Source organism: Puma concolor, chromosome D2 (assembly GCF_028749965.1).
Source record: "Puma concolor isolate L17-30 chromosome D2, mPumCon1.1.hap2, whole genome shotgun sequence".
Taxonomy (NCBI): domain Eukaryota; kingdom Metazoa; phylum Chordata; class Mammalia; order Carnivora; family Felidae; genus Puma; species Puma concolor.
In genome coordinates, this window is record NC_141677.1 from 88,647,344 (window position 1) to 88,670,358 (window position 23,015).

The 23,015-nt window shown below is 56.7% G+C and overlaps 2 protein-coding genes and 1 long non-coding RNA gene across 3 annotated transcripts; 2 read left to right on the forward strand and 1 right to left on the reverse strand.

Moving 5' to 3' along the window:
* Positions 1 to 7,116: 7,116 nt before the first annotated feature.
* On the forward strand, positions 7,117 to 11,652 carry PRAP1 (proline rich acidic protein 1). The gene is made up of 4 exons (XM_086681266.1): positions 7,117 to 7,372; positions 9,762 to 9,828; positions 10,549 to 10,601; positions 11,393 to 11,652. Exons 1-4 carry the CDS (start codon positions 7,365 to 7,367, stop codon positions 11,604 to 11,606), a joined length of 342 nt encoding a protein of 113 aa, XP_086537392.1. The 5' UTR covers positions 7,117 to 7,364; the 3' UTR covers positions 11,607 to 11,652.
* A 2,219-nt stretch (positions 11,653 to 13,871) lies between these two features.
* Positions 13,872 to 17,839, reverse strand: FUOM (fucose mutarotase). The gene is made up of 6 exons (XM_025918267.2): positions 17,695 to 17,839; positions 16,897 to 16,965; positions 15,371 to 15,441; positions 15,083 to 15,181; positions 14,378 to 14,451; positions 13,872 to 14,113 (listed from the first exon to the last, which is right to left on the reverse strand). The coding sequence occupies exons 1-6, from the start codon at positions 17,777 to 17,779 to the stop codon at positions 14,047 to 14,049; spliced, it is 465 nt and encodes a 154-aa protein (XP_025774052.1). The 5' UTR covers positions 17,780 to 17,839; the 3' UTR covers positions 13,872 to 14,046.
* Positions 17,840 to 18,930: 1,091 nt separating this feature from the next.
* On the forward strand, positions 18,931 to 21,088 carry LOC147576258 (uncharacterized). The gene is made up of 2 exons (XR_015241947.1): positions 18,931 to 19,038; positions 20,975 to 21,088. It is a non-coding gene; the product is annotated as an uncharacterized LOC147576258 (long non-coding RNA).
* Positions 21,089 to 23,015: the final 1,927 nt, after the last annotated feature.

Here is a 23,015-nt window from a genome sequence, read left to right on the forward strand (position 1 = left end):
TCCTGCCTAAAACCCCTGGGCTGTCGGCTTTCCTAGGGCCCTCCTGTCACCCTCGGTCACTGCTGTGCCGCAGCCCAGAGAAAGTGCTCAGTAGGCGTCTGCGCAGCGACTGGGTGCTGTGGCTCCCCTGGCTGGGGTCAGGCCGGGCACTGTGGGGGACGGGGCCCTCTGGCTGGGGTCTGGCTGGGTGCTGTGGGGGACGGGACCCCCTGGCTGGGGTCAGGCCGCGCATCCTGGCTCCCAGCTGGTGTAAGAGGGCAAGGAAGACAGCAGGTGTCAGTGATTCATCCCCTTTTGCTGTTGAATAGTACCCCGTGGTATGGATGGGCCCGTTTTATCCGCTGATGGGCATCCGGACTGTTTCCAGTTCTGCCTGTTGTTGACAACGTTGCCGTGAACGTTTTCTTATGTGTCTTCGTGTGGACAGAGGCCTTCACTTCTCCTGGGTAGGCACCTAAGAGTGGGACTGCTAGGTCAGGTGGTAGTTTACATTTAACTTAAGAAAATGCTACACTTTTCCAGAGGGCCTGCACCATTTTACACTCCCGCAAGCAAAGTATGAGGGCTCCAGTCTCCCCCTCGTCATCAACACTTGCTGCTGCCTGTCTTTATAACAGCCATCTGCATGGGTCAGTTAGGGCCGCTGTGACAAAGCACCATGGGCTGGGTGGCTACACGTCGGATTTAGTTCCTGATATCGAGGTGTGGGTACGGTTGGCCTCCTCTGAGGCTTCTGTCCTTGGCTCGTGTCTTCGGATGGTCGGCCCTCTATGTGTGTCTGTGTCCTCACTCCCTTTTCTTAGGACACCAGTCAGAATGGATTAGGCCCACCCATATGACCTTGGTTTTGTTTGTTTGTTTGTTTTGGGGTTTTTTGTTTGTTTGTTTGTTTTAGTTTATTTAATTTCTATACCCAACTCGGGGCTCGAACTCACGACCCCAATATCAAAAGCCACATGCTCCACTACTGAGCTAGCCACACTGAACTCCCCATATGACCTCATTTTAACTCAATTATCTCTTCAAAGATCCCATATCCAAATACAGCCACACTCCAAGGTGCTGAGGGTTAGAATTTCAACATAAGAAATTTTGGGAGGAACAATTCTGTCCCTAGCACTGTCCTAGGACATGGAGTGATATCTCACTATGTTGTGAACCTGAATCCCTAATAACTAATGACACTAACCAAGCATTTCTTTATGGATTTATTAGCCACTTACATAGCTTATGTGAAATACCCGTTCAAATGTTCCTAATGCTTTTCAGTTGGGTTGTTTGTCTTATTATTGACTTCTAAGAACTCTTTATATATTCTGGATACAAGTCCCTTATCAAATATATGATTTACAAACAGTGTCTCTCTGTCTCTGACTTTTCTCTTTCCTTTTTTTTTTTTTAAATTTTTTAACGTTTATTTACTTTTTGAGACAGAGACAGAGCATGAACGGGGGAGGGGCAGAGAGAGAGGGAGACACAGAATCGGAAGCAGGCTCCAGGCTCTGAGCCATCAGCCCAGAGCCCGACGTGGGGCTCGAACTCATGGACCGTGAGATCGTGATCTGAGCTGAAGTCGGATGCTCAACCGACTGAGCCACCCAGGCGCCCCTCTTTTCTCTTTCTTGATGGTATCTTTGGAAGTGCAAAAGTTTGTAAATTTGATGAAGTCCAATGTATCCTTTTTTTTTTTTTTTTTTTTTTTTGGTACCACGCTTTTGGTGCTATACTTAGGAACTGTTTACCTAACCCAAGGCAATGATAATTTTTTCATTTTTTTCTTCTAGAGGTTTTATAATTGTAGCTTTTACATTTAAGAATCATGTTTTGGGGCACCTGGGTGGCTCAGTCGGTTAGGCTCTGACTTCGGTTCAGGTCATGATCTCGCAGTTCGTGAGTTCAAGCTGTGCTGACAGCTCGGAGCCTGGAGCCTGCTTCCGATTCTGTGTCTCCCTCTCTCTCGTCCCCTCCCCTGTTCACACACTGTCTGTCTCAAAAATAAACATTTTTGAAAAATTAAAAAAAAGGAATGATGCATTTTGGGGGCGGCTGGGTGGCTCAATCGATTGAGCACCCACCTCGGCTCAGGTCATGATCTCATGGTTCATAAATTTGAACCCCGCATTGGGCTTTGTGCTGACAGCTCAGAGCCCCCTTTGGATCCTCTGTCCGCTTCTCTCTCTGCCCACCACCTCCTCATGCTCTCTCTCTCTCTCTCTCAAAAATAAATAAAACATTAAAAAAAAAGGGGTGTCTGGCTGGCTCAGTAGGTAACGTCCGACTTGGGCTCAGGTCATGATCTCACAGTTCATGTGTTCGAGCCCCACATCGGGCTCTCTGCTGTCAGCTCAGAGCCTGCTTCGGATCCTCTGTTTTCCTCTCTCTCTGTGCCCCCTCCCCTGCTCTGTCTCTCTCTCTCAAAAAAATTTTTTTTAAGTGATGCATTCTGAGTTAACTTGTGTGTGCAATGTAGGTTACAGGTCTAAGTTCTTTTAGGGTTTTTTTTGCATGTGGGTATTTGCTTGTCTTGGTGTCTTTTGTTGAAAACACTAACCTTTCCATATTGAATGTTTCTGACATCTTTGTCAAAAATTAGTTGTCCATATGTGTATGGGCTTACTTCCGACCCTTAGTTCCATCTCACTGCTCTGTGTACAAACCTGCATGCCTCTGGCATGTCCTTTATCACTGTGCCATGAGAGCAAGTTTTGAAATGGAGGTAGTGTGTGCCTTCCAATTTTGCCCATTCTTTTAGAAAGTTGTTTTGGCTCTTCTGAGTTTCTGCCTTCTCACATAAATTTTAGGATCAACTTGCAGATTTTTGCAAAGAATCCTGCTAGGAATTTGACAAGAATTGCACCAAGTCTGTAGATCAATTTTGGGAAAATGGCCATCTTGACAAAACCGAGTCTCCCAGTCCGTGAACCTGGGACACCCTCCGTCCATTTAGAACTGCAGTTTTCTCAGCACTAGTCTTGTGCTGCTTTTGTTAAATCAATCTAAGTGTTTTATTATTTTCAATGCTATCATAAATGAGCTTTTCCCCTAATTTCATTAAAATTGTTCATTGCTAGTACGTAGAAACAATTGATTTTTGTATATTGATTTTATATCCTGAGATCTTATTAAATTCATTTACTTATTTCTACTGATTTTTTTTTTTGTATTCCTTAGAACTTTCTAAATACGGGGTCACATCATCTGCAATAGAGACAGCTTTATTTCTCCTTTCCAATTCAAGCATAGTTTCCTTCTTGCAGGGTTGTGCTGCTTGAAATTGACAGGACAGGGGCGCCTGGGTGGCTCAGTCTGTTGAGCGTCCAACTTTGGCTCGACTCATGATCTCACAGCTCGTGAGTTCTAGCCCTGCGCCGAGCTCTGTGCTGACAGCTCGGAGCCTGGAACCTGCTTCTGCTTCTATGTCTCCCTCTCTCTGCCCCTAACCCACTAGCATTCTGTCTCTGTCTCTCTCAAAAATAAATAAACATTAAAAAAAAAAAAAGGAATCGACAGGACAGCGCTAAAAAACGGTGAGAGTGGACATGTTTGCCTTATTCCTGTTCTTAAGGAGAAAGCCATCCACCGTCTTTCACTGAAATGCGATGTTCACTGTCCGACATCTTCCTAGTTGGAAGTTTTTATCACTTATGGATTTGGATTCTGTCAGATTATTTTTCTGCATCTATTAAAATGACCATGTGTTCTTTGTTCTATCAGTATAGTGTAACATATCAATTGATTTGTGAATATCAAATCAATTTTGCATTCCTAAAATAAATTCCTTTTTATGTGTTTTAATATTTTATTAAGAATTTTTGTCAATGTTCATGAGGAATCGTAGTGCCTAGTTTTCCTTGTAACGTCTTCGGCTGCCTGTGGACGCAGGGTGGCGCCAGCCTGGAGCGCTCTCCTCTCCTGCGCGGTCACACCAAAGGGCTGCGGCTCCCTCTGGGACTCCGCCCGCGGGTCCCTAACGTCTCCAGGAGGAGGTCAGCTGTGGGTCTGATTGCGGGCGCTCTTCTGGGGGTGCTTTTCTCTCGCTGCTTTCTATATATATTTTTTAACGTTTATTTATCTTTGAGACAGAGAAAGACAGAGCATGAATGGGGGAGGAGCAGAGAGAGGGAGACACAGAATCCGAAACAGGCTCCAGGCTCCGAGCCGTCAGCACAGAGCCCGACGCGGGGCTCGAACTCACGGACCGCGAGATCATGACCCTAGCCGAAGTCAGCCGCTTAACCGACTGAGCCACCCAGGCGCCCCTTTAAATTTTTTTTTAACATTTGTTTATTTTTGAGAGACAGAGACAGAGCGTGAGCAGGGGAGGGGCAGTGAGGGAGACACAGAATCCGAAGCAGGCTCCAGGCTCCGAGCTGTCGGCACAGAGTCCGATGCGGGGCTCGAACCCACAAACTGCGAGATCATGACCGGAACTGGAGTCGGACACTTGACTGACTGAGCCCCCCAGGTACCCCTCTCTTGCTGTTTTCAAGACTTGCTCTGTCTTTAGATTTCAACAGTTGAGCTGTGTCTTTGTATCCTATTTGGGGCTCACTGAGCTTACTGGATCTATGGTAAATGCATTTCATCAGGTTTGGAATGTTTCTGCCATCGTGTATTGAAATATTCTTTCTGCCCCTTTCTCTCCTTCCTCTTCTTCTGGGAATGTATCTGTATGAATATGTACGTCTGGTGTGTATATACATGTGTATGTGTGAGTGTGTCTGCATGTATGCACGCTGCACGTGTGTATGAGATACGTGTGTGTATACATGGTGTGTGCGCGTAGGGTACACGTGTGCATGCGTGGGTGTGTATGCATGTGCTTGACATTGTGGTCTCACGGGTCTCTGGGATGCTGTTCATCTTTCTCCTTTTTTTTGGTCTCTTCAGGTTGGATAATTTCTATTGATCTGTCTTTGACAGTTGATCAGACTTAAAGATATTAAATACTTAAATGCGTCTTCTACTAAACCTTCCAGTGAATTTTTAAGTTTTAGTTATTGTGTTTTTTAATTCCAGAATCTCCACTTGATTCTTTAAAAAATTCGGTTTATTAAAATTACTTAAGGGGCGCCTGGGTGGCGCAGTCGGTTAAGCGTCCGACTTCAGCCAGGTCACGATCTCGCGGTCCGTGAGTTCGAGCCCTGCGTCACGCTCTGGGCTGATGGCTCAGAGCCTGGAGCCTGTTTCCGATTCTGTGTCTCCCTCTCTCTCTGCCCCTCCCCTATTCATGCTCTGTCTCTCTCTGTCCCAAAAATAAATAAACGTTGAAAAAAAATTTTTTTTAAAAATAAAATTACTTAAGACATCTTCATCAAATGTTCCTTTAATTCTTTAAGCCTGGTTTCCACTCATTTTTTTGTCCACTCATCCAGTGTCTGGGTCCACTCAGAGAGACTTTCTGTCACCCCCTTTCCCCTAAATACTGGCCACACATTTCTTGCTTCTTTGCCTTCGGATTTTTGGTTGAAAAATACGTGTTTTGTAAAATTTTTTTTAGTGTTTGTTATTTATTTTTGAGAGACAGAGAGAGACAGAGTACGGGCAGAGAGGGAGACACAGAATTCGAAGCAGGCTCCAGGCTCTGAGTTGTCAGCACAGAGCCCGACGAGGGGCTCCAACTCATTAGTCTTGAGATCATGACCTGAGCTGAAGTTGGATGCTTAACCGACTGAGCCACCCAGGTTCCCCCAAAATAGGTGTTTTAATTGGCTCATCAGTGTCACACATGTGCCATACTAATGCAAGGTATTAATTGTGGGGGAGACATGGGTGAACAGCCACAGGCTGTGTGGGGACTCTACTTTCTTAAAATTTTTTTAAACGTTTTATTTATTTATTTATTTATTTATTTTTTCAATGTTTTTATTTATTTTTGGGACAGAGAGAGACAGAGCATGAACGGGGGAGGGGCAGAGAGAGAGGGAGACACAGAATCGGAAACAGGCTCCAGGCTCTGAGCCATCAGCCCAGAGCCTGACGCGGGGCTCGAACTCACGGACCGCGAGATCGTGACCTGGCTGAAGCCGGACGCTTAACCGACTGCGCCACCCAGGCGCCCCACGTTTTATTTATTTTTGAAGGATAAAGAGACAGAGCATGAGCAGGGGAGGGGCAGATAGAAAGGGAAACACAGAGGGGCGCCTGGGTGATAATTTCGAGCTCGAGCCCCGTGTCGGGCTCTGTGCTGACAGCTTGGAGCCTGGAGCCTGCCTCGGACTCTGGGTCTCCCTCTCTGCCCCTCCCCCACTCACATTCTGTCTCTCTCTCTCTCAAAAATAAAGATTAAAAATAAAGACATAAATAAAAAAAAGAAAGGGAGACGCAGAATCCGAAATACGCTCCAGGCTCCGCGCTGTCAGCACAGAGCCCCACACGGGGCTCAAACTCACGAACCATGAGATCATGACCTGAACTGAAGTCGACGCCCAACCGACTGCACCACCCAGGCGCCCCATGGGACTTGTGCTTTCTGTTAGATTTTTCTCTAACCTTAAAATTACTCGAAACATCAAGTCTATTTGTTTAAAAACAACTGGCTGTCTCAGATTGTATAGGGTAACCACCTTGGATTCTGGTATTTCCTCCGCAGATGGCTATTGTTGGTTCGTTCAGTGATTCCCTTGCACTAAACCTGTGCGCTGCTTCCTTCTGGTGTGTGGCACGGCGCCCCAGGGTCAGGGCGCTGCAGCCCCCTGCGAGGCCGCTGGCGCCCTCCGCTCATACCCAGGGCTCAGCAGCTTGCTGGAGCACCCACTTCTCAATTGCTCCTGTGCCACAGGTCAGGTTCCAGAGCCCTGACATGGTTGGTTTTAACGGTCCTCACTCTGACTTGTGGGAAGCCCCACCCCTTGTGCTTGTCTTTGGGCAAAGTCAGCTGGGGGGAGGCCTGTGCCCAGAGTGCCCGTAGGGCTGGGGCGGGGTTTGCTGGGATGCTTTTCCGGCTTCCAGCCAACCAGTCAGCCCAGTTTTGGGTCCATTGCCCCCGGGTCGCGCAGCTTGGGCCTGCAACGTCAGGACATTTTGTTGGTGGGTGGCCAGGCCAGGAGGAGTGGGCAGGAAGACGCAGACTCCAGGGTAGGGGCTGGTGTGGGAGGCGGAGCTGTGTCAGATCTGCCCTGAAGTGGGTGGTGGGAAGGCCACGGGACTGACAGGTCGCAGGGAGCCAGCTGGGCGCACCCAGTCACCGGTGCAGTTGGGAACCCTGGTCTCTGACCTCTGTCCAGACACGCCTACATGGGGGCCATAAAACCCTGAGAAACGTGGGTGGGGAGGCGCGGGCCCAGTGTCTGAGTTACTGTCTACGTGGATCTGGGACTACAGGTCCCCGAGAGCACCCTCTACGCTGAGAAGGGGACTGCGGCATGAGGAGGTAATACCCAATCCCTCTGAGGCCAGACCCGCCACCCGATCCTGGGGCTCTGCTGTGCAGCCACTCAGACTGGTTCCAGGGGAGAGGGTCGGGGGCGGAGGGAGGAAGGCTCGGCTCTGTCCTCAGGCCAGTGGTGGCTGCAGCCCCCAGGGTGTCGAGCCCTCCCTCCAGAGCCAGCCGAGATTGTGGCCCATCTGCTGTCTGCGTCCGGGCACCCGATTTGAGGGCCACCCCTGTGAGCACACCTGTCCCTTGGGGTGTCCCCTGACCCAAGAGTCACCCTGGAGGTGGGAGGTAGGAGGCAGCACGTCTGTGACTGCCCAAAAGGGAGGGTTGGGTCAAGAAGAGGAGGCTGGAGGCTGGCAGGGCTGAGGGCAGGGGTCAGATGCTACCCTGAGGGAATGTCAGCCTGGCAGCTGGGGTGTGTACCGGGCCCTGGGGTCAGAGGCTCTGTTGCTCCTGTGGGGGACCCCTTTCTTCCTCCTCTCAGCCAGAGCCCTCCCCTTGCCCTTCTGTTCTGGGGCGGGGTTCTCCTTGGGACCCTAGCTTGAACCTGAGGCCATGCCTCCTTGCAGAGAGGTGGGCCACTGGGTTAGGGCTGGGGTCCAGAGCTGTCTTCCTGGACAGAGGATGGGGGCCCCAAAGCCAGGACGCCCCATGCTCACCGCTGCCATCCCCACTCCCTGGACCCCGCCGTGTCCTGTCCTGTGAAGTCCTTTCCCTGACTCAGCTGGACAGCATGGCGGTGGGTGTGGCGCCCAGACACGTAGGCGCAGGCAACCAGTTCAGCCCCTGTGCAGCACTGGAGCTGGCCTCTGCCTGGGGACCCCTGCCCTTTGGCTCCCGAGGTGTGCCTCAGCCCCAAAGTGCTGAGCCACTCGGAGAAGCAAAGGTCTTTGTGGGGATGGAGTCTGGGGCTACAGGGGCAGGCAGCTTGTAGGAAGCCTTGATCTGATGCCCCTGCTGACCCCGAGCTCCCTGGCCCTTCCCAGCCCCGCCCAGCCTGTCACCCCGCCAGCTGCATAGACAGAAGGAAACCTTCCCAGAGCACCAGGAAGAGCCCTGTGTACACACAGCCTGTTAGAAGATAGACTGAGGCATATGAAGCATTTTGAGTTTATTTGAGCAAAATCAGTTAGAATTGGGCGGCGTCCCACCCAGCAGACAGGAAGGCACTCGACGGGCCGGACGCGATGGAAAACTTAGAGGCGGACGAGCAGGTTACAGTAGCAAAAGGCGGGTTGGCGGGTCGCTCTTCTTCAGGGAATGGTGGGGGCCGATCAGATGACCTACCCCGCGCGGGCCCACCTTACTGCTGTAAGGATCCATTTCTGGGGGAGCCTAACCTGTCGTTAGGCCTCGGGTTGGTGATGCGGGACTTAGCGTGAGCGATTCCAGTCTGGGCCTGTTGTCTTGTTTTTTAACAACACACACACACACACACATGCTCATAAATGCACAACTCCCCCACACCCCCCCCCCACGTACCACACACCGCACGAACACATCACACCCTCCCACCATCCACACGCACATCCACACACACCATCCACACACACACCACACCCTCCCACCATCCACACACGCACACACACGCGCACACACTCGCTGTGCCAGTCTCTCACCCCCTGTTCTCCTGCTCATCTTGGATAAGGCTTCCAGGACCTTTGCTGTTGGGTTCATGGATCACCTGTCCTGCGTGTGTTCCTTTGTGTCTCTTATCTTTGGCCGCTGCTCCTCGGACTCCTTGCTTGGGGCTTGATCCTTGACCTCCTCTGCCCTGGTGGCCATCCTGGCCTCCCTCGGGGTCAGGCTGAATGTGTCCGAGCAGAGTGACCCATCCCACTTGCCTCCTCCTGGGCTTCCTGCCCAGTACTGGCACCACTGTGCACCCACAGCTCTGACCTGGGGGGGCCTGAGGGAGCCACGGCGCAGAGCTTCAGGGGTGCCATGAGCACTGAGCACTCCCAGAGCCTTGCCCCAAGTCCTAGCTCCCCGGCACCTAAGCAGAGGATGCTGTGAGCGCACACCGCTCCCTGGCCAAGAGGTGCATGTGGTTCCATGTGCAGCCACCAGCACAGAGGCTGGGAGCTGAAGGGTCCACCTGGTGGCCGGGGCCAGTAGCGTGGGGTCCGTCCAGAACGTGGGGTGCAGTGGTACCCGGTCTGAGGGGGCCTGGGGGCAGGTGTGGGCCTGTGGCCATCCCACCTCTTTGTGCCTGTGTGTCCTTGGGCTGTGAGATGGGGAGATAATAAACTACCTGTGAACCTGGCCCCAGGCCTCCCTGGCTGGGACCCACATTGCCAGTGACACCAGGCCACCCACCTGGCTGTCCTGTCTAGAGGAACAGCCCCGGCCTACCTCTCACTCTCCTCTCTGGTCCCTTCAGGCTCCTCCTGGTTGCCAGCCTGGCGGCTCTGCTGCTGGGGGAGGCAGGCTCGGCTTCCAAGCCCCAGGTATGTGTGGGCTGCTCTGCCCAGCCCCTGCCCCATCAGCAAGGAATGTGAAGAAAGGGCACCAAGCTGGCCTTTCACAGAGAAGGCAGGGCATTAATGTGACTGCAGGTCTCTGTGCAGGGTGGCCCTGCGGGCACCGAGAGGGACCCTAAGGATGAGGGGGAGCGTGCCCCTCTGCGGGGTCTGAGAGGCAAGGCTCAGTGATGCCTAAGTGACCCAGGCAGAGGAGGGGCCCTAGGTGACGCTCACTGGCACTGTGACCCCCAGGGCACATCCTCTGTCCTGGGCATCGCTGCTCAGATGCGCTCTGTGCTGTGTCTCCCCCCCCCCCCCCGCCCCCCACCCCCTTGGGTCAAGACCACTCAGACTTGCACACCTAGGAAGGCCCAACCCTTCCCCACAAGTGACAGCTGGTCTCCACGGGGTCACCTGTTTCATACACTCCCCTGGCCTCCACAAGAGGGCTGGGCCCAGAGGAACTGGACCCCTTCCTCCAGCCATCAGCCGGGGATGGGGGGGGGTCCAGATGCAGCCCCAGGGGTTGTCCTGTCTCTCCAGTAACCACATGGCCTCCATCCATTCCCTGGAGGAGGCTGGGCAGGGGGTGGAGTTGGCAGGTGCGGTCCCAGGGGCCTTGGAACCATCTCTGTCCAGGTGTCCCCTGACCTTAGACCCCTTGTGGACTGCACGAAGCCCACACCTGTGATCCTTTCCTTCCAGGTCCTCATCAAGACCAAAGACAAAGTTGGGGCCCCTGAGCAGGACACAGAGGAGTGAGTGTCCTCGGCGACCCTTGTGCTTTCCCCGGCTGTTGCCCCTTCTGGGCCCTGGCCCCAAGCTAAGGGCATTGGTGGATGGAGGGGAAACCCTGCCCAGCACCTTTCAGGAGGAGGCAATGCTCCAGGCAGCATGGGACCCCATGGGATCTGTCAGAAACCGGGCAGAGTACAGGGTCTGAGGGCTCTAGGCTGATCCCCTAGGGTGGCTATCCCCTCACCCCCCAGGGCTGTGGCCTCAGACAGAGCCACTTCTAAGCCATGATTGCTTCCCTGCATCCACACGAGGCAACCTCGGCTGGTTTCTCTCCCGGGGCCACACCTTGCCAGGCCAGAGGATACAGTGCCTGACATCTGACTGGTGGGGACTCCTGCCCAAACTCTCTGGGTCTCCATGGCCCAGGGCTGTGGCCGGGGCAGCATCTGTTGGGCCAGGATGTTTTCTCAGAGACACCCTTGGGGACGCTGCAACCTTCCGGGGCCCCCTGCGGCTCAGGCATGTGGCGAGGATGCCTACCCTTCGGGTCTGGGTCCCGTGGGGACCGCCTGGTCATAGCTCTTGGGTGGGGAGGGGGAGAAGGATGGCGATGCTTGTCCTGGGCCCTGGGGCCCCGGGGCCTCTGGCGAGTGATGGGACAGAGCCACCAGGGACCCTGGTGGGGGAACAGATTCCCACCAGGTCTCATCCCCAGAGCCCCCAGGCTGCTTGTAGGGTGGTGGGCGCCCTCACTGGGGCTGGCTGGCTGCCTCCTGTGGCACCTGCGGACCTGACCCAGCTGTGCTCCTAGGCCCTGGGGCGTCCCTTCTCTGGGAAGGGACGACGAGCTCATGGGGCTGCCCAGCTGGGACCCGGAGCCTGACCGTGACGGCCTGTACCACCCACCACCCGAGGAGGCCCAGGCCGAGGCAGGGCTCCGTTCTTGGTCACTGCCACCTCACCAGGAGCTTCAGGGGCCAGAGGAGGATCGAGACCACATCTACCATCCCAGGGACGACTCCTGACCCCTGACCCCACCCCAACTGGAAAAATAAACCTTGCAGATGTGGATCCCACGCGTCTTCAGGAACAGTGACCATGGTCCTAGCCTGCTCTGTCTGGGAGAAAGGGGCCTGTGTCCTCCTGGGGCCATAGGTTTGTCCTTACACGTCGAGAGGCCCCCGAGGCTCCCCCAACCCAGCACCCAGGCTCCTGGAATGATCTCCTCTCAGGCCTCCTCCTTGTATGTTGGGATAGGGCCAAGAGCATGGCAGAGGTCAGCGGTTGGGACCAGTCAGCCCCCCACAGGTGGGCCCTGGAGAACACAAGGTTGGACAGATGAGGGGAGCAGGGCTTGGGCCCAGACCCCAGGGCTCCTCCTCTGCACGCCTGCCCGATGCTGTGTGAGGTGCCCAGCCCCCCAGCACGGCCCGACGTGGCAGCCACAGGGACAGGCTCACTAGTTATTTCACACGAAGAATATGTGCCGTTTGTGCGTGCAGTTTCTGTGTGGCGATCATGCCCCTGCAGTGAGAGGGAAGCATTCAGTGCCCTCTGCCCCCAGCCTGAGCCACCCCAGTGGTTGAGACAAAAGGAAGCGCCAGGCAGAGGCCACCAAGCTCTCAATTCCGAGGCACCCGGCTGCTCCGGGGATGGTGGGCTTGTCCAAGGTGACCTCACAAGCCCCAGAGCTCCCTGTGTCCTTCCGTGGGTCCCAAGTGCCTCTGAGGACTTGAATGGTGGCCCTCATCCTGATGCTCTGCCTGGCGGCTCACGTCTCGCCGCCTGGCATCGTCATCCCCATGTTACCGCTGAGGAGACCCCACACTGGACAGCGACCTGTTCAAGGTCCTGCCCTAACAGGACAGAGTGAGTCTCAGCCTCACCTCTGTGCACCTTGCATGGGTCTGGGTCACCCCAGACCCATGTGTGTGTGTGTGTGTGTGTGGGGTGGAGGGGGGGCAGAAGTGAATCCTGCATGGCACACAGGAGGGTTCACAGTCCCTCAGGTCCCTCCCCTGCCAGGTCGGGGACGGCCATCTCCAAGCAGCTTGGGTGCGGGCAGTTGGGGACTGGTGCCCAGCTCAGATCCAAGGTCAGTGGTGGCCACAGCCCCAGGCAGCCCAGGGTGGCGTTTGTGGCCAAGTCTCTCTCCAGCACTACTGGAGCCAAGGTTCCTCACGGGCATTTCCTCCAACCCAGAGGCACAGCCATGTGGCTGAGGGCACCAAGAGGCGGGTGAGCTGGGGATTTGGGAGTGTGCAGTTGAGGTGTGCAAGCCTCAGGACAGGAGACACTGGCAGAGGCAAGAGGCCTGTCAAGAGTGGACAATATCCCAGGGCATTTAACTGTACACTTTACACGTGTACAATTTATTCTGTCAGTTAAGTCTCAATAAAGCTGTTTAAAGAAAAGCCTTCGTGTGGCTAGAAGTGGCCGTGGGGTCAGGGGTCTGAGGTTAAGCCCCGGCAGTAACTGGCCCAGAGCAGGGTCCCTTCAGGTAGAGCCTCAGATCTGCAGCCCGGTGGGCTTGCCTGCCCTCTGGATTCTCCTCGACATATGGACACCAGCTCCTCGTCGCAAGCAGGGGCCCTTCCCCAGCCTCTGAGGCCGGAGGGCCCCTGGTCATGCCAATTCCTGCACACACATGGCTGAAAGAGGTCTGGAGGGAAAGGAGAGGGTTTGGGGAGACCCTGGGGTCCAGGGCAGTGGTGGCAGGATGCCTCCCACCCCGAGGCCCAACCCAAGCCTCATGCTGAAGCCACGACAGCCTCCTCCTCCACGCTGCTTCGGGCCGGCTGGCCCTTTGCCTGCTGGGCCAGGGGCGTTCTCCTGTCCTTTACCCCTCACCCGCCCACTTCCCAGGATGGTTCAGGCTGCTGCGTATTCAGTAGGCACTCAAGCACTGGAGACAGAGAACAGAGAACAAGAGACGTGCCCTCCCCCCCCTACTTCCCGGAGCATCCAGACCAGGTGCTGACACCTGCCTGCCTGGTCCTCTCCAGGGCCACCCACATGTCTCCCCACTCAGGGCCACCTGGGCAGCGGCTCCACCCACCTCCAGGCCTCTTGCATAGTCACGGCCCCCCACACAGTCTCCACTCCACCTGTGTGAGCTCTTGTCTCAAACTACAGGGGGGAGGGAGGCCTCACCTCCCACCTGAGGAGGCAGCAAAGGGGACGGAGGGATGGGCACTCCACGGAGCCAGTGGCTTCCCTCGTGCTTAGAACCAAACAAGTCTTTGTGAGGGTGGGGCTGTTGTTGAGGCCTCTGGACACTGACAAACCACTATGGTTTCTGACATTTTCATAAATCGGGTGCATCCCAGGCCCCTCCCAGGACTGGCCTGGCCCCCTGGGGCTCCCGGTTGGCTGCAGTCTGGGTGCTCCAGAGCGGGGCCAGCTCGTCTGTCGTCTGGCTCAGAGATCCAGATCTCCTCCCGGGCCCTGTGGTCTTCGCCAGGCCTAGCAGAGGGCGTCGGGGGCCAGCACCCCCTTCTTGAGGATGAGGTTTCCGTAGAGGGCTGTCTCCCTGCATAAGGAAGTGAGCTGAGCACCAGGCTGGGGCCTGCTGTTCTGCCACCCACCTGGCCCACCTTCACCCCAGGCGCTAGACTAATCCAGGGACCGGTCATCAGGCAAGTCCCTTGGCAGTCATATTCCCAGTGGGGCATCCAGTCTCAGTCAGGGCAGGGCTGAGCAGAGAGTAGGGGGGGCTCTGGAGTGGGGAGGAGGGCCCAGCATGGCCCAGACCCAGCAGGACCAGCAGGACCCCATGGGCCTGGCCAGAACTCACCCAGTTGCTACAACAGCAAAAGCCTTCTTGGCCCGCGCATAAAACTCAAACCTCTCTATCTTCGCCAGGGTGTCCTGGAAGGCAAAATGTCATGGTCGAGGGACCTTGCTCAGAAACCCTCAAGGGCCCAAGCAGGTAGCAGGGGCATGAGGTCACATGGCTGCTCTGAGGTTCATTTCTCTGGCTCTCCTTGCTGGGGTCCCAAGGATGCTTGGCCTCTGAGCTGTGAGGGCTGGACGGGCAGGAGCATGGGGGGCTGTGGTGGCCACCTGCCTGGGGCCCTTGTGTCCCTTGGAGCTGGCCTGAGGGCAGGAGGGTGCCTGCCCAGGACGGAAGCCCCAAGCATCCTCTCCTCAGGTGGGTCCTGCCCAACACACCTGCCAGCGGGTGGTCCTTGGAGGACAAGCCCACCCCCTCACAATGTGCGGGTGACACACGGCATTGGCCAGGCCTCTGACCACAAGACAGGGGCCGGGGCACCCCACTTCCCCCTGGCTCCACTCAGACAGGCTGGCGTGGGGGAGGGACCCTAGGCAAAGCCAGGTCAGGATCCTGAGGCAGGGCACAGCCACATCCCCAGGGTCACTCTTCTGTGGAGGGAAGGCAAGTGCTGAGACAACTGTAGCATGGAATTTGGGGCCTCGGTCTTGTGCTCCTCCTGGCCTCCAAGGAGGTGAAGCTTTCCTGGTGGGGCCGCAGTCTCACCGTGCAGCCGGCCCCGGACAGGATGGACTGGTAGCTCCTCCACACCGGGGTCTGAAGGCCCTTCGTCCTGTCGCTGGGCACCAGGTCCATGACAGCAGCCTAGGCACAGAGGGGTCAGCTTCGCAGTCTGTCTGGTTGCCCTGGGTGCTACCAGGCCCCCACACGGGTGACAGTTCAGGGGTCCTCCGTTCAGGGTCAGAGCCCTTTGGGGACACATTCCTCCCCACTCAAGGCAAGTGGACCCCCTGAGGTCTGACAAAGAAGAAAGCAAGTGGAAAAGGCACTCACCGGGCTCTCTACGTAGGTGTCCAGGGGCAGCAGCTTCAGCACGGCCTCCAGGAGCTGTGGGATGCCCAGGCCTGAGGGCACAGTTCCAGCCTGAGACTCCAGCCCTCTCCCACCTGGCTGCAGATGGTGCCACCTGCCCTGTTGGCCTGTCCACACCGTTCCCCCTGGGCCTCACTCAGCTGGCCAGCAAGAATGCACTTGCGCCCAGGACAGAGAAGGCCCTGCAGGCACGTGCTGTCCGCCTGGGGACACTTATTGGGGCCACACTGGCATCTCCCCGCCCTGTGGCCATCCTGGCTCTGGGCCTGCCCTGCCCGTCCCCCTTCACTGCACTACACAGGTTATTGGTGGTGACCTCAAAGTCATCTATCAGGAAGGGCACCTGGGCCACTGTCCTGAGCCCAGAAGTCCCCCGACATGACCCCTGGGTTGCCACTCTTATCCTGTGGTGAGCACAGTGGGGCCTGGGAAGAGGCTGTCCCCACGGCCCCTGTTCTCCCGTAGAACTGGGTCCTGATTGTTAAAGAACTCGTGCGCATCGTACAAAACTGGGAAATACAGAAACTGCTGGTGAGAAACCCCGAGAGCACTTCCTTTTGCCGTCTTCTCTGCTCTTCTTGGTGGTTGACTTGTCCGCAAGCCTGGGCTCCGACCCCTAACTGCTAGTTTCCACTAACACGCAGGGTGTGCGCGTCGCTTGGAGGCTTGGCTGCTCCTTGCCTCCCAGCATTTGGCCTTTCCCACGGCCCATCCTCCTTGGGTCATCTGGCTCAGGGTGTAAACTGAGGCACAGCTGGCTCATCTCTGTCAGCAGGGAGTGGAAGCCAAGGCCACTGGGTCTGGAGCTGGCAGCCCACTGAACATGCCTCAGACCACTGGCCTGCGTTGTCCGGGGCGGGGCGGGGGAGGGGTTAGCCCACGTTTCACATCTCTGTGCCTCAGTGACCTCGCCTCTCCATGGAGAGTCATGTCCCCCTCACGGCATCGCTGAGGGCGGGGAAACAGCCATGCCCAGTTTGAGCCCAGTGCCAGCCCAGGTAGGACAGGACGCTGCTGCTCTTATCCCCCCTGCCCAGACCTTACTCTCGGTACAACTCTGCTACCTCTATCACCTTGGGGATCTGGTTCCAGGACTCTCCAAGTCAAGCCTCCTGCCCACCCCTTAGGGTCAGAGGGTCTTAGAAACACGTGGGCACCTGGAGCCTGTAAGGCCAGGCCACCAGTACTGGGATTTCTAGTGAACACCTGACCTGGTTGTACTAGTGCTCAGCCAGCCGATGAGGCTCTGGGCCTCAGTTTCCGCACTTGCATGAAGTTACCAAGTGGTGTCTCAGATGGAGCAGGAGGCCCAGGGTCATCTCTGGGGTTGGGGTTGAAGAGGGTCCTGGTACCGGGATTTCCTGGCTCACTGGTGGGTGCTTGGGGAATGAGTGGGGATGGGGACAGAGCTGCCACACTTGGGGAGCCGAGAGCGGGGACGACTGCCCATCCACCCTAATCCACCCTGTCAGAGGTGGCCAACTCACCGTCGGCACGGATCTCCTCCGGGCCACACCTGCATATGGAGGAGGTGGGGAAGTTCACGTCTGCAAAAACTGAACAGCCATCCAACCTGATTAGACATCCCTTGGTGGGTCCTTGGGTCTGCGCAGCCCATCTTGCAACTTCGTGGGTGGGCGCAGACCTCCGGTCACCTGCTCACTGCCCTCTCCGACCCCTCCCATCAGAGGTGGGGGGAGGGGACAGGGAGTTTCCCAGTGGTGTAGAAACTGCAGGTGTTTCCAGGACGAGGGCGGATTTTGGACCCGCGGCCTCCACCCAGCAGGGGCGCCCCGTCCTGAGAAGCTGCCCCCGTCCGAGGCCCATGGCCCCAGGAAAAGATAAAGCGCCGCAAACAAATTGGTGTGACCCTTCGGGGGCCGTCTGGGAAGGGGTCTGGAGACAGCACACCGGGCCTGAGGCCGGAGCTGGGAACTTGGCCGCCCCCCCACCCCCAAAAGCCAGGCTGATGGAGGGGCCGGGCCTCCCGGACACAGCCCTGCCTGGAGCAAGGGTCGCTGTCCTCGTGACCTTCTGGGACCAACCAAAGTCGGGGCAGGGGCCTGGGCCACCGCCCGGGCCTCAGTTTCCTAAAGGACGCGGGACGGGGAAGGAGGGAGTGTCCTACTGGGAAGTCGGATGGGGCGGCCCATGCAATGCCCCCACCACCCTTCCCTGGAAGCGGGAGTCGTCGTCTCCTGGCCGGGCCACAGCCTGGGCCGGGCCACCTGCCCGGCTTCTTCCGAGGGTGGGGGCCCCCGAGGCCCTGTCCCCGCCGCGCTCACCGATCTCGTCTCCGTGCCCCATCCGCGCCAGGGCGTAGAGCAGCTCGGGGGACAGCAGCGCCGGGACGCCCTTCAGCACCACCATGCTCGCGGGGTCTGGAACGGGGGGCGGGGCCTCGACGGAAGGGGCGGGGCCTGGAGCGGAGCAGGCGGGGCCTCGACGGAAGGGGCGGGACCGCGCGAGGCGTACCTGGGGCTGGAAGCTCAGAGCCGCGCTGGCTGACCCTGGGCAGGGGTGGTGACAACCGGCCCAGCCCCACAGGCGTCTTCCTGGGCCTCGCGTTCCCCCCCACGTCCAAGACCCGGGCGTCGTGTGTTTGTGGTCCGAGCTCTCCGCTGCCGCCCCTCGCGGCCTCCCCGCCCGCCTCCGCTACGCCCCCAGGCCAGGCTGAGCCCCCCAGTCGCACCCCAGACCGCCGGGTCTCTGGTGTCGCTGAGTGGGGAAGGGCGGGTGACCAGACCTGTCAGACTTCTTTAACCAACATTCTTCCTTCAGGACACCCGCCGGCCTGCCCTGGGGTGGGGGAACCCTGGAGGGCAGGCAGCTGTGGCCTCTGGGCTAAGTGGGTGTGCTAGGAGCACCCCATTGGCGTTTTCCACCCTGTCCCCCAAGTGTCAGCCTGCTGACACCCCTCAGGTAACTGACTGGGGTACAGCGCCCCATCCCAGGACAGCAGTGCCCTGACCTGCCAGCCTTCCTCAAGACTGGATCTTCCCACCCCCACCTTCCCAAGATGAGGTGTCCAGACTGGGGGGGGGGGGGTGCTGGGTCCACAGCTCCTTCCAGTAAACAGAGGGAGCACCTTGCCTTCAGCTGGCCAGAGTCCCCTGCCTGCTGACCCTTGTCCCTGCCACCTGGAATCTGGATGCTGGGCTCCCTCCTTAAGATCCAGGATCACCAACCATCTCAGGGTGTCACCACCTCCTGTACACTCCTTGCTGGAAGATGCCCACTTCCACAGCAGGGCACCCCACAGCCTGTCTGTGTCCAGGGCTCTGTCAGGTTCTGGGGCCTGATCCTGGTAGCCGGTAGCTAACTGCCATCCCACAGTGCCACGGGCACATCTCCACTGAAAGACGGGGTTTATTCCCTTCCCTTGAACCAGGTGGACCTTTGTAACTGCTTTGACCAATAGAATATGCTGGAAATGGTGCTGTCTGGCTTCTGAGGTTAGGTCATAAAAGGCAGCACGGCTTCCTCCTGATTCTATCCTCAGAACACTTGTCCAGGGCACCCAGTCACCATATTGGCAGGAAGCCCAGGACACACGGGAACCTCCTGGTGGATATGTTGGTCCTTGGCTCCAGCTAGGCCCCGCTGATGCAGCACCAACCACCAGAAGAGTGAGTGAGTGGTCAAGAGGCCCCAGCTTAGGCCCCAGACACAGTGGGATAAAGACAAGCTGACCCATACAGACTGTGAGAACGGCTAGTGATTGCTGCCCTAAGCCACTAAGTTTAGGGGCAATTTGTTACACAGCTCTAGCTGGCTGATGCAGGTGGCTCCTGGGCCCTGCTAAGATGGACACCAAGAGCCCCACCAACACTGTCGTTGGCCTTCAATCTGTGTCTACTCTCTTCCCATCTGCTCCCACACTCAGGCTGGAGGGCAGACAGCAGAGCAGATGTGCACACGTGTGCTGGCCTGGTCGTACCCCACATAAAGACCCACCACCAAACCTCACTGCCCAGTGTGCAGATGGGGATCCTGTTCAGCTCCAGCCGGGCCCTTAGCCCCAGGGCCTCACCTCACAATGCGGCCCTGCTCACCTGCCCAGCGGGAGACGGCCCGACCCAGAGCCGTGGGCAGGCTCTCTCCTTCTGGAGCCCACCTTCTTCCGCTTCACTGCCACATGGACTCAGGGTTGTGTGGTCCGTGCTATTGTCATGACCCCCAGCCCTGTGGTTCTGGGAATGCTGGGAGGCCTGGCTTCTCCTGGGAAGGTTCTGTACATGAAAGACAACAAAGCCACAGCAAAGAAAGAAAGAAAGAAAGAAAGAAAGAAAGAAAGAAAGAAAGAAAGAAAGAAAGGAAGAAAGGAAAAGAAAGGAAGAAAGAAAGAAAGAAAGAAAGAAAGAAAGAAAGAAAGGAAGAAAGGAAGAAAGGAAGAAAAGAAAAGAAAGGAAGAAAGAAAGAAAAGAAAGAAAGAAAGAAAGAAAGAAAGAAAGAAAGAAAGAAAGAAAGAAAGAAAAGACGTCTCTGTGTTTTCCTGCTGGGCCCTGGGGTGCTTGGCTGGTTGAGGAGACAGTTGGAAACCAGCCTGGCATCTGGCAGGGCCAGGAACGCAGGGCCCTGGGCTGCCCGGTTGGGCAGGGTGAAGGCAGGAGCCGCCAGGGGCTGGAAGGGGGGGGGGGGGGGGGGGGGGGGGGGGAGGGGGGGCGGGGGGCAGGGGAAGGCCAGCAGGGCCTGTACCCGGGCCATCCGAGTGGCTGCCTCCACCCTGGGTGAGGGTTGTGCCTGAGCAGTTTGAACTCCAAAATGGAAGTGTGCAAACATGAGGGGAGAAGCCAATCTGGTACAGAGAGATAAGTAAGGCAAGGTTTCAGCTTCAAAACAAATCAAAATCCCAAACAATATGGGGCCAGAAGTCCATTAACTCCAAGGGAGTGGGAGCTTCACCTTGGGGTTTGTGGCCCCCGGGCAGTGTCCTGCTCAGGGCTGCCAGCGATGCTGTCACTCACGGCAAAGCCTGTGGCCGCGTGCTAGCCTCCCTGCAGCTCAGCCCAGAGCCCCCAAGCCAGCTCTCACTCCACCAGGCCTAGGGGGTGGGCTCCTGTCTCTGCCAAGTTCTGGAGCCCAAATAACCCTGTGGATACAGACATGTGAGGCACACGGAGACTCTGACGTGCATGTTCAATGTTTAACAATTTCTTGGCTTCTGGCTGCACACGGCTAAGACAGGGTGTGAAGACCAGTCTCGGATGGGACCCTCAAAACTGGCTCCTCAGGAGGCGCCTGGGTGGTTCAATCAGTTAAGCGTCCGACTTTGACTCAGGTTATGATCTCACGGTTTGAGTTCGAGCCCTGCGTCGGGCTCTGTGCTGACAGCTCGGAGCCTGGAGCCTGGAGCCTGGAGCCTGGAGCCTGCTTCGGATTCTGTGTCTCCCTCTCTCTCTGACCTTCCCCTGCTCTCTCTCTCTCTAAAATAAATAAACATTAAAAAAAAAAATGAAAAACCCCAGCTCCTCACAATCCTGCGGCACATTGCTCGATCAAATTACAGAGGCTGCTGCCTCATGCCTGTGAAAAATTAAACAAATGGATTTCTCCAACTTTCAGGTTTCTTTCCTCGGACACCTCTGCTTGTTCATTCTAGAAGCTGCGATAGGTGTTATGCCATCCAGCACAAATCCTCAGTTATGCATTCAGCTTTAATAAATGAGTATTTCCACATCTATTGCCCGAAGAATGCCCAGCTTTCTGGTGACCTGCCCAGAGAGCCTGTTTGGTGCGGCCCGAATCCCATTCCCTCGTACCTACTTCTGCCCATGTCACATGGTCTGAGACCGAGGCTTATCTGTAAAGAATATAACCCTGCCTTCTGTCTGCACTCTCAGCCCTGGGGAGCAGGGGAACTCCCGCCTGCCTCTCAACACCTCCCTTCTGGAGCCTGCTCCAAACTCACTGATTTCTGACCACGAAGCACAGGAGAACAGACAGGTCCTGGGTGAAGCCCGCAGCGCTAATACCTGCAGGGCAAACGGTCCGCATAGGATCAGAATTCCTGTTGTGGCCCAGTGCCCGGCTTTGCTGCACTTCCTGTTGTGGCCCAGTGCCCGGCTTTGCTGCACAAATGTAACCAAAACACAAGAGCATGTCATCTAAGGTGTTCAGACAGCCAAGCTTTACAGAAGGTCATTTCAACTCTTTGTCAAGCATTCAGCTCGTTTCCTGGAGCGGGGGGTACACACTCCTGGCCCTATCCCAGCCCAAGACTGTGACTGGATCTGCACGTCCAGAAATGATCTCAGCTGTGTTCCAGCCTCTGGACTACCTGCCCACATCTACCTGCAGGACACAGTGGAGGAGGCAACTGTCACGAGTGCTCCCGGGTCACCACTGAGCCGCAGGGAGAGAGGGCTCCCAGGGATGTGCGCTCTGAGGCTCAGCTCCTGGACGAGTCCCTGCATGGGCAGAGCTCTGCCCTGGTTTGTGGGCAGCACTCACCGTCCCAACAGGTGGGGCTGTCTCTGTAGAGCAACACTGGCAGGGTGAGGGCTGGGGATGGCGTGGCAGCCGGCAGGCGCTTTCCCCTCACCCGGGCCCATCAGTTAACCGGCAGCTGCTGTGCCACATGCACCAGCGTCGACAGCTAGCTGGGTCCCCATGGTGCCCGGCGCTCACCCGTAGATGCTCACGTCCCGGCCTCACCTCAGAGGGTCCGATGATGTTCTGAGGCTGGGCCCCTGCCCTGGGGTAGTGACTGCTCGCTTCACCCCTGAAGCTCTCAGGCAGGACATGGGTCTCCGTCCTGTGCTGCAGGGCTTTTGCTCATGGACCTGGTAAGGGACGGTTTGGAGCACCATGCTATGCTGGCCCAAGAATTGAGCAGCAGACGTCTGGTGGGGTGTGGGTGGCCTCCTGTGACTGGGGTCCCTCCATTACCCAGTGCCCTGCACGGTGTGATCCAGGGGACGCAGCTGGCCCACCAGAGTCTGAAGCCAACAGAGGAGACGTGCTGTAGAAATTCGGTCTCCTACCGCAGGTTCCGCTGGATGCCTTGGAGACCTCACATGCCAGGGCCCCCATGGTTCTGGTCCGGGTCTGGGGGCACGTGCATTCCAGCAAACACCCCAGGGGTTCGGTTCGGATGCATGTGGTGCCTAACATCAGTGCCGGAGACTCAGGCTGCCTGGCCCTGAGAAGCACCAGGGAGAGGCTAGCCGACGAGTTTAGATGGGACGGGGTAGGGCAGGTCCCTGTCACAGGCAGCCTGTCCCTTGACAGGCTCACTTCTCAAAATCTTACAGACACGCTCACGCTGAAGCACGAAGATTCACACAGAGAATGCTCACCACGGTGTTTTGCACACAGTTCTGGTAATTGGATACTGGACGCAGCCTAATATCCAACACCAGGGGAAATAAACCACAACATACCTGCATAATTATGTATTTCAGGGCCATCGGGCGGGATGCTCACAGGAACATTACTCAGCCATGAGAAGAAATCAAACTCCATTGTGTGCTATGACCTGGACAGAACTTGGAAACACACTAGATTCCTGGACACAGAAAGAAGGTGGCCGAGGCAGCACCAAGGCTGAGAGGTCACGGTTTGGAACAGGGGTTAGTGTTTAATGGGGACAGAGTCTCTGTTC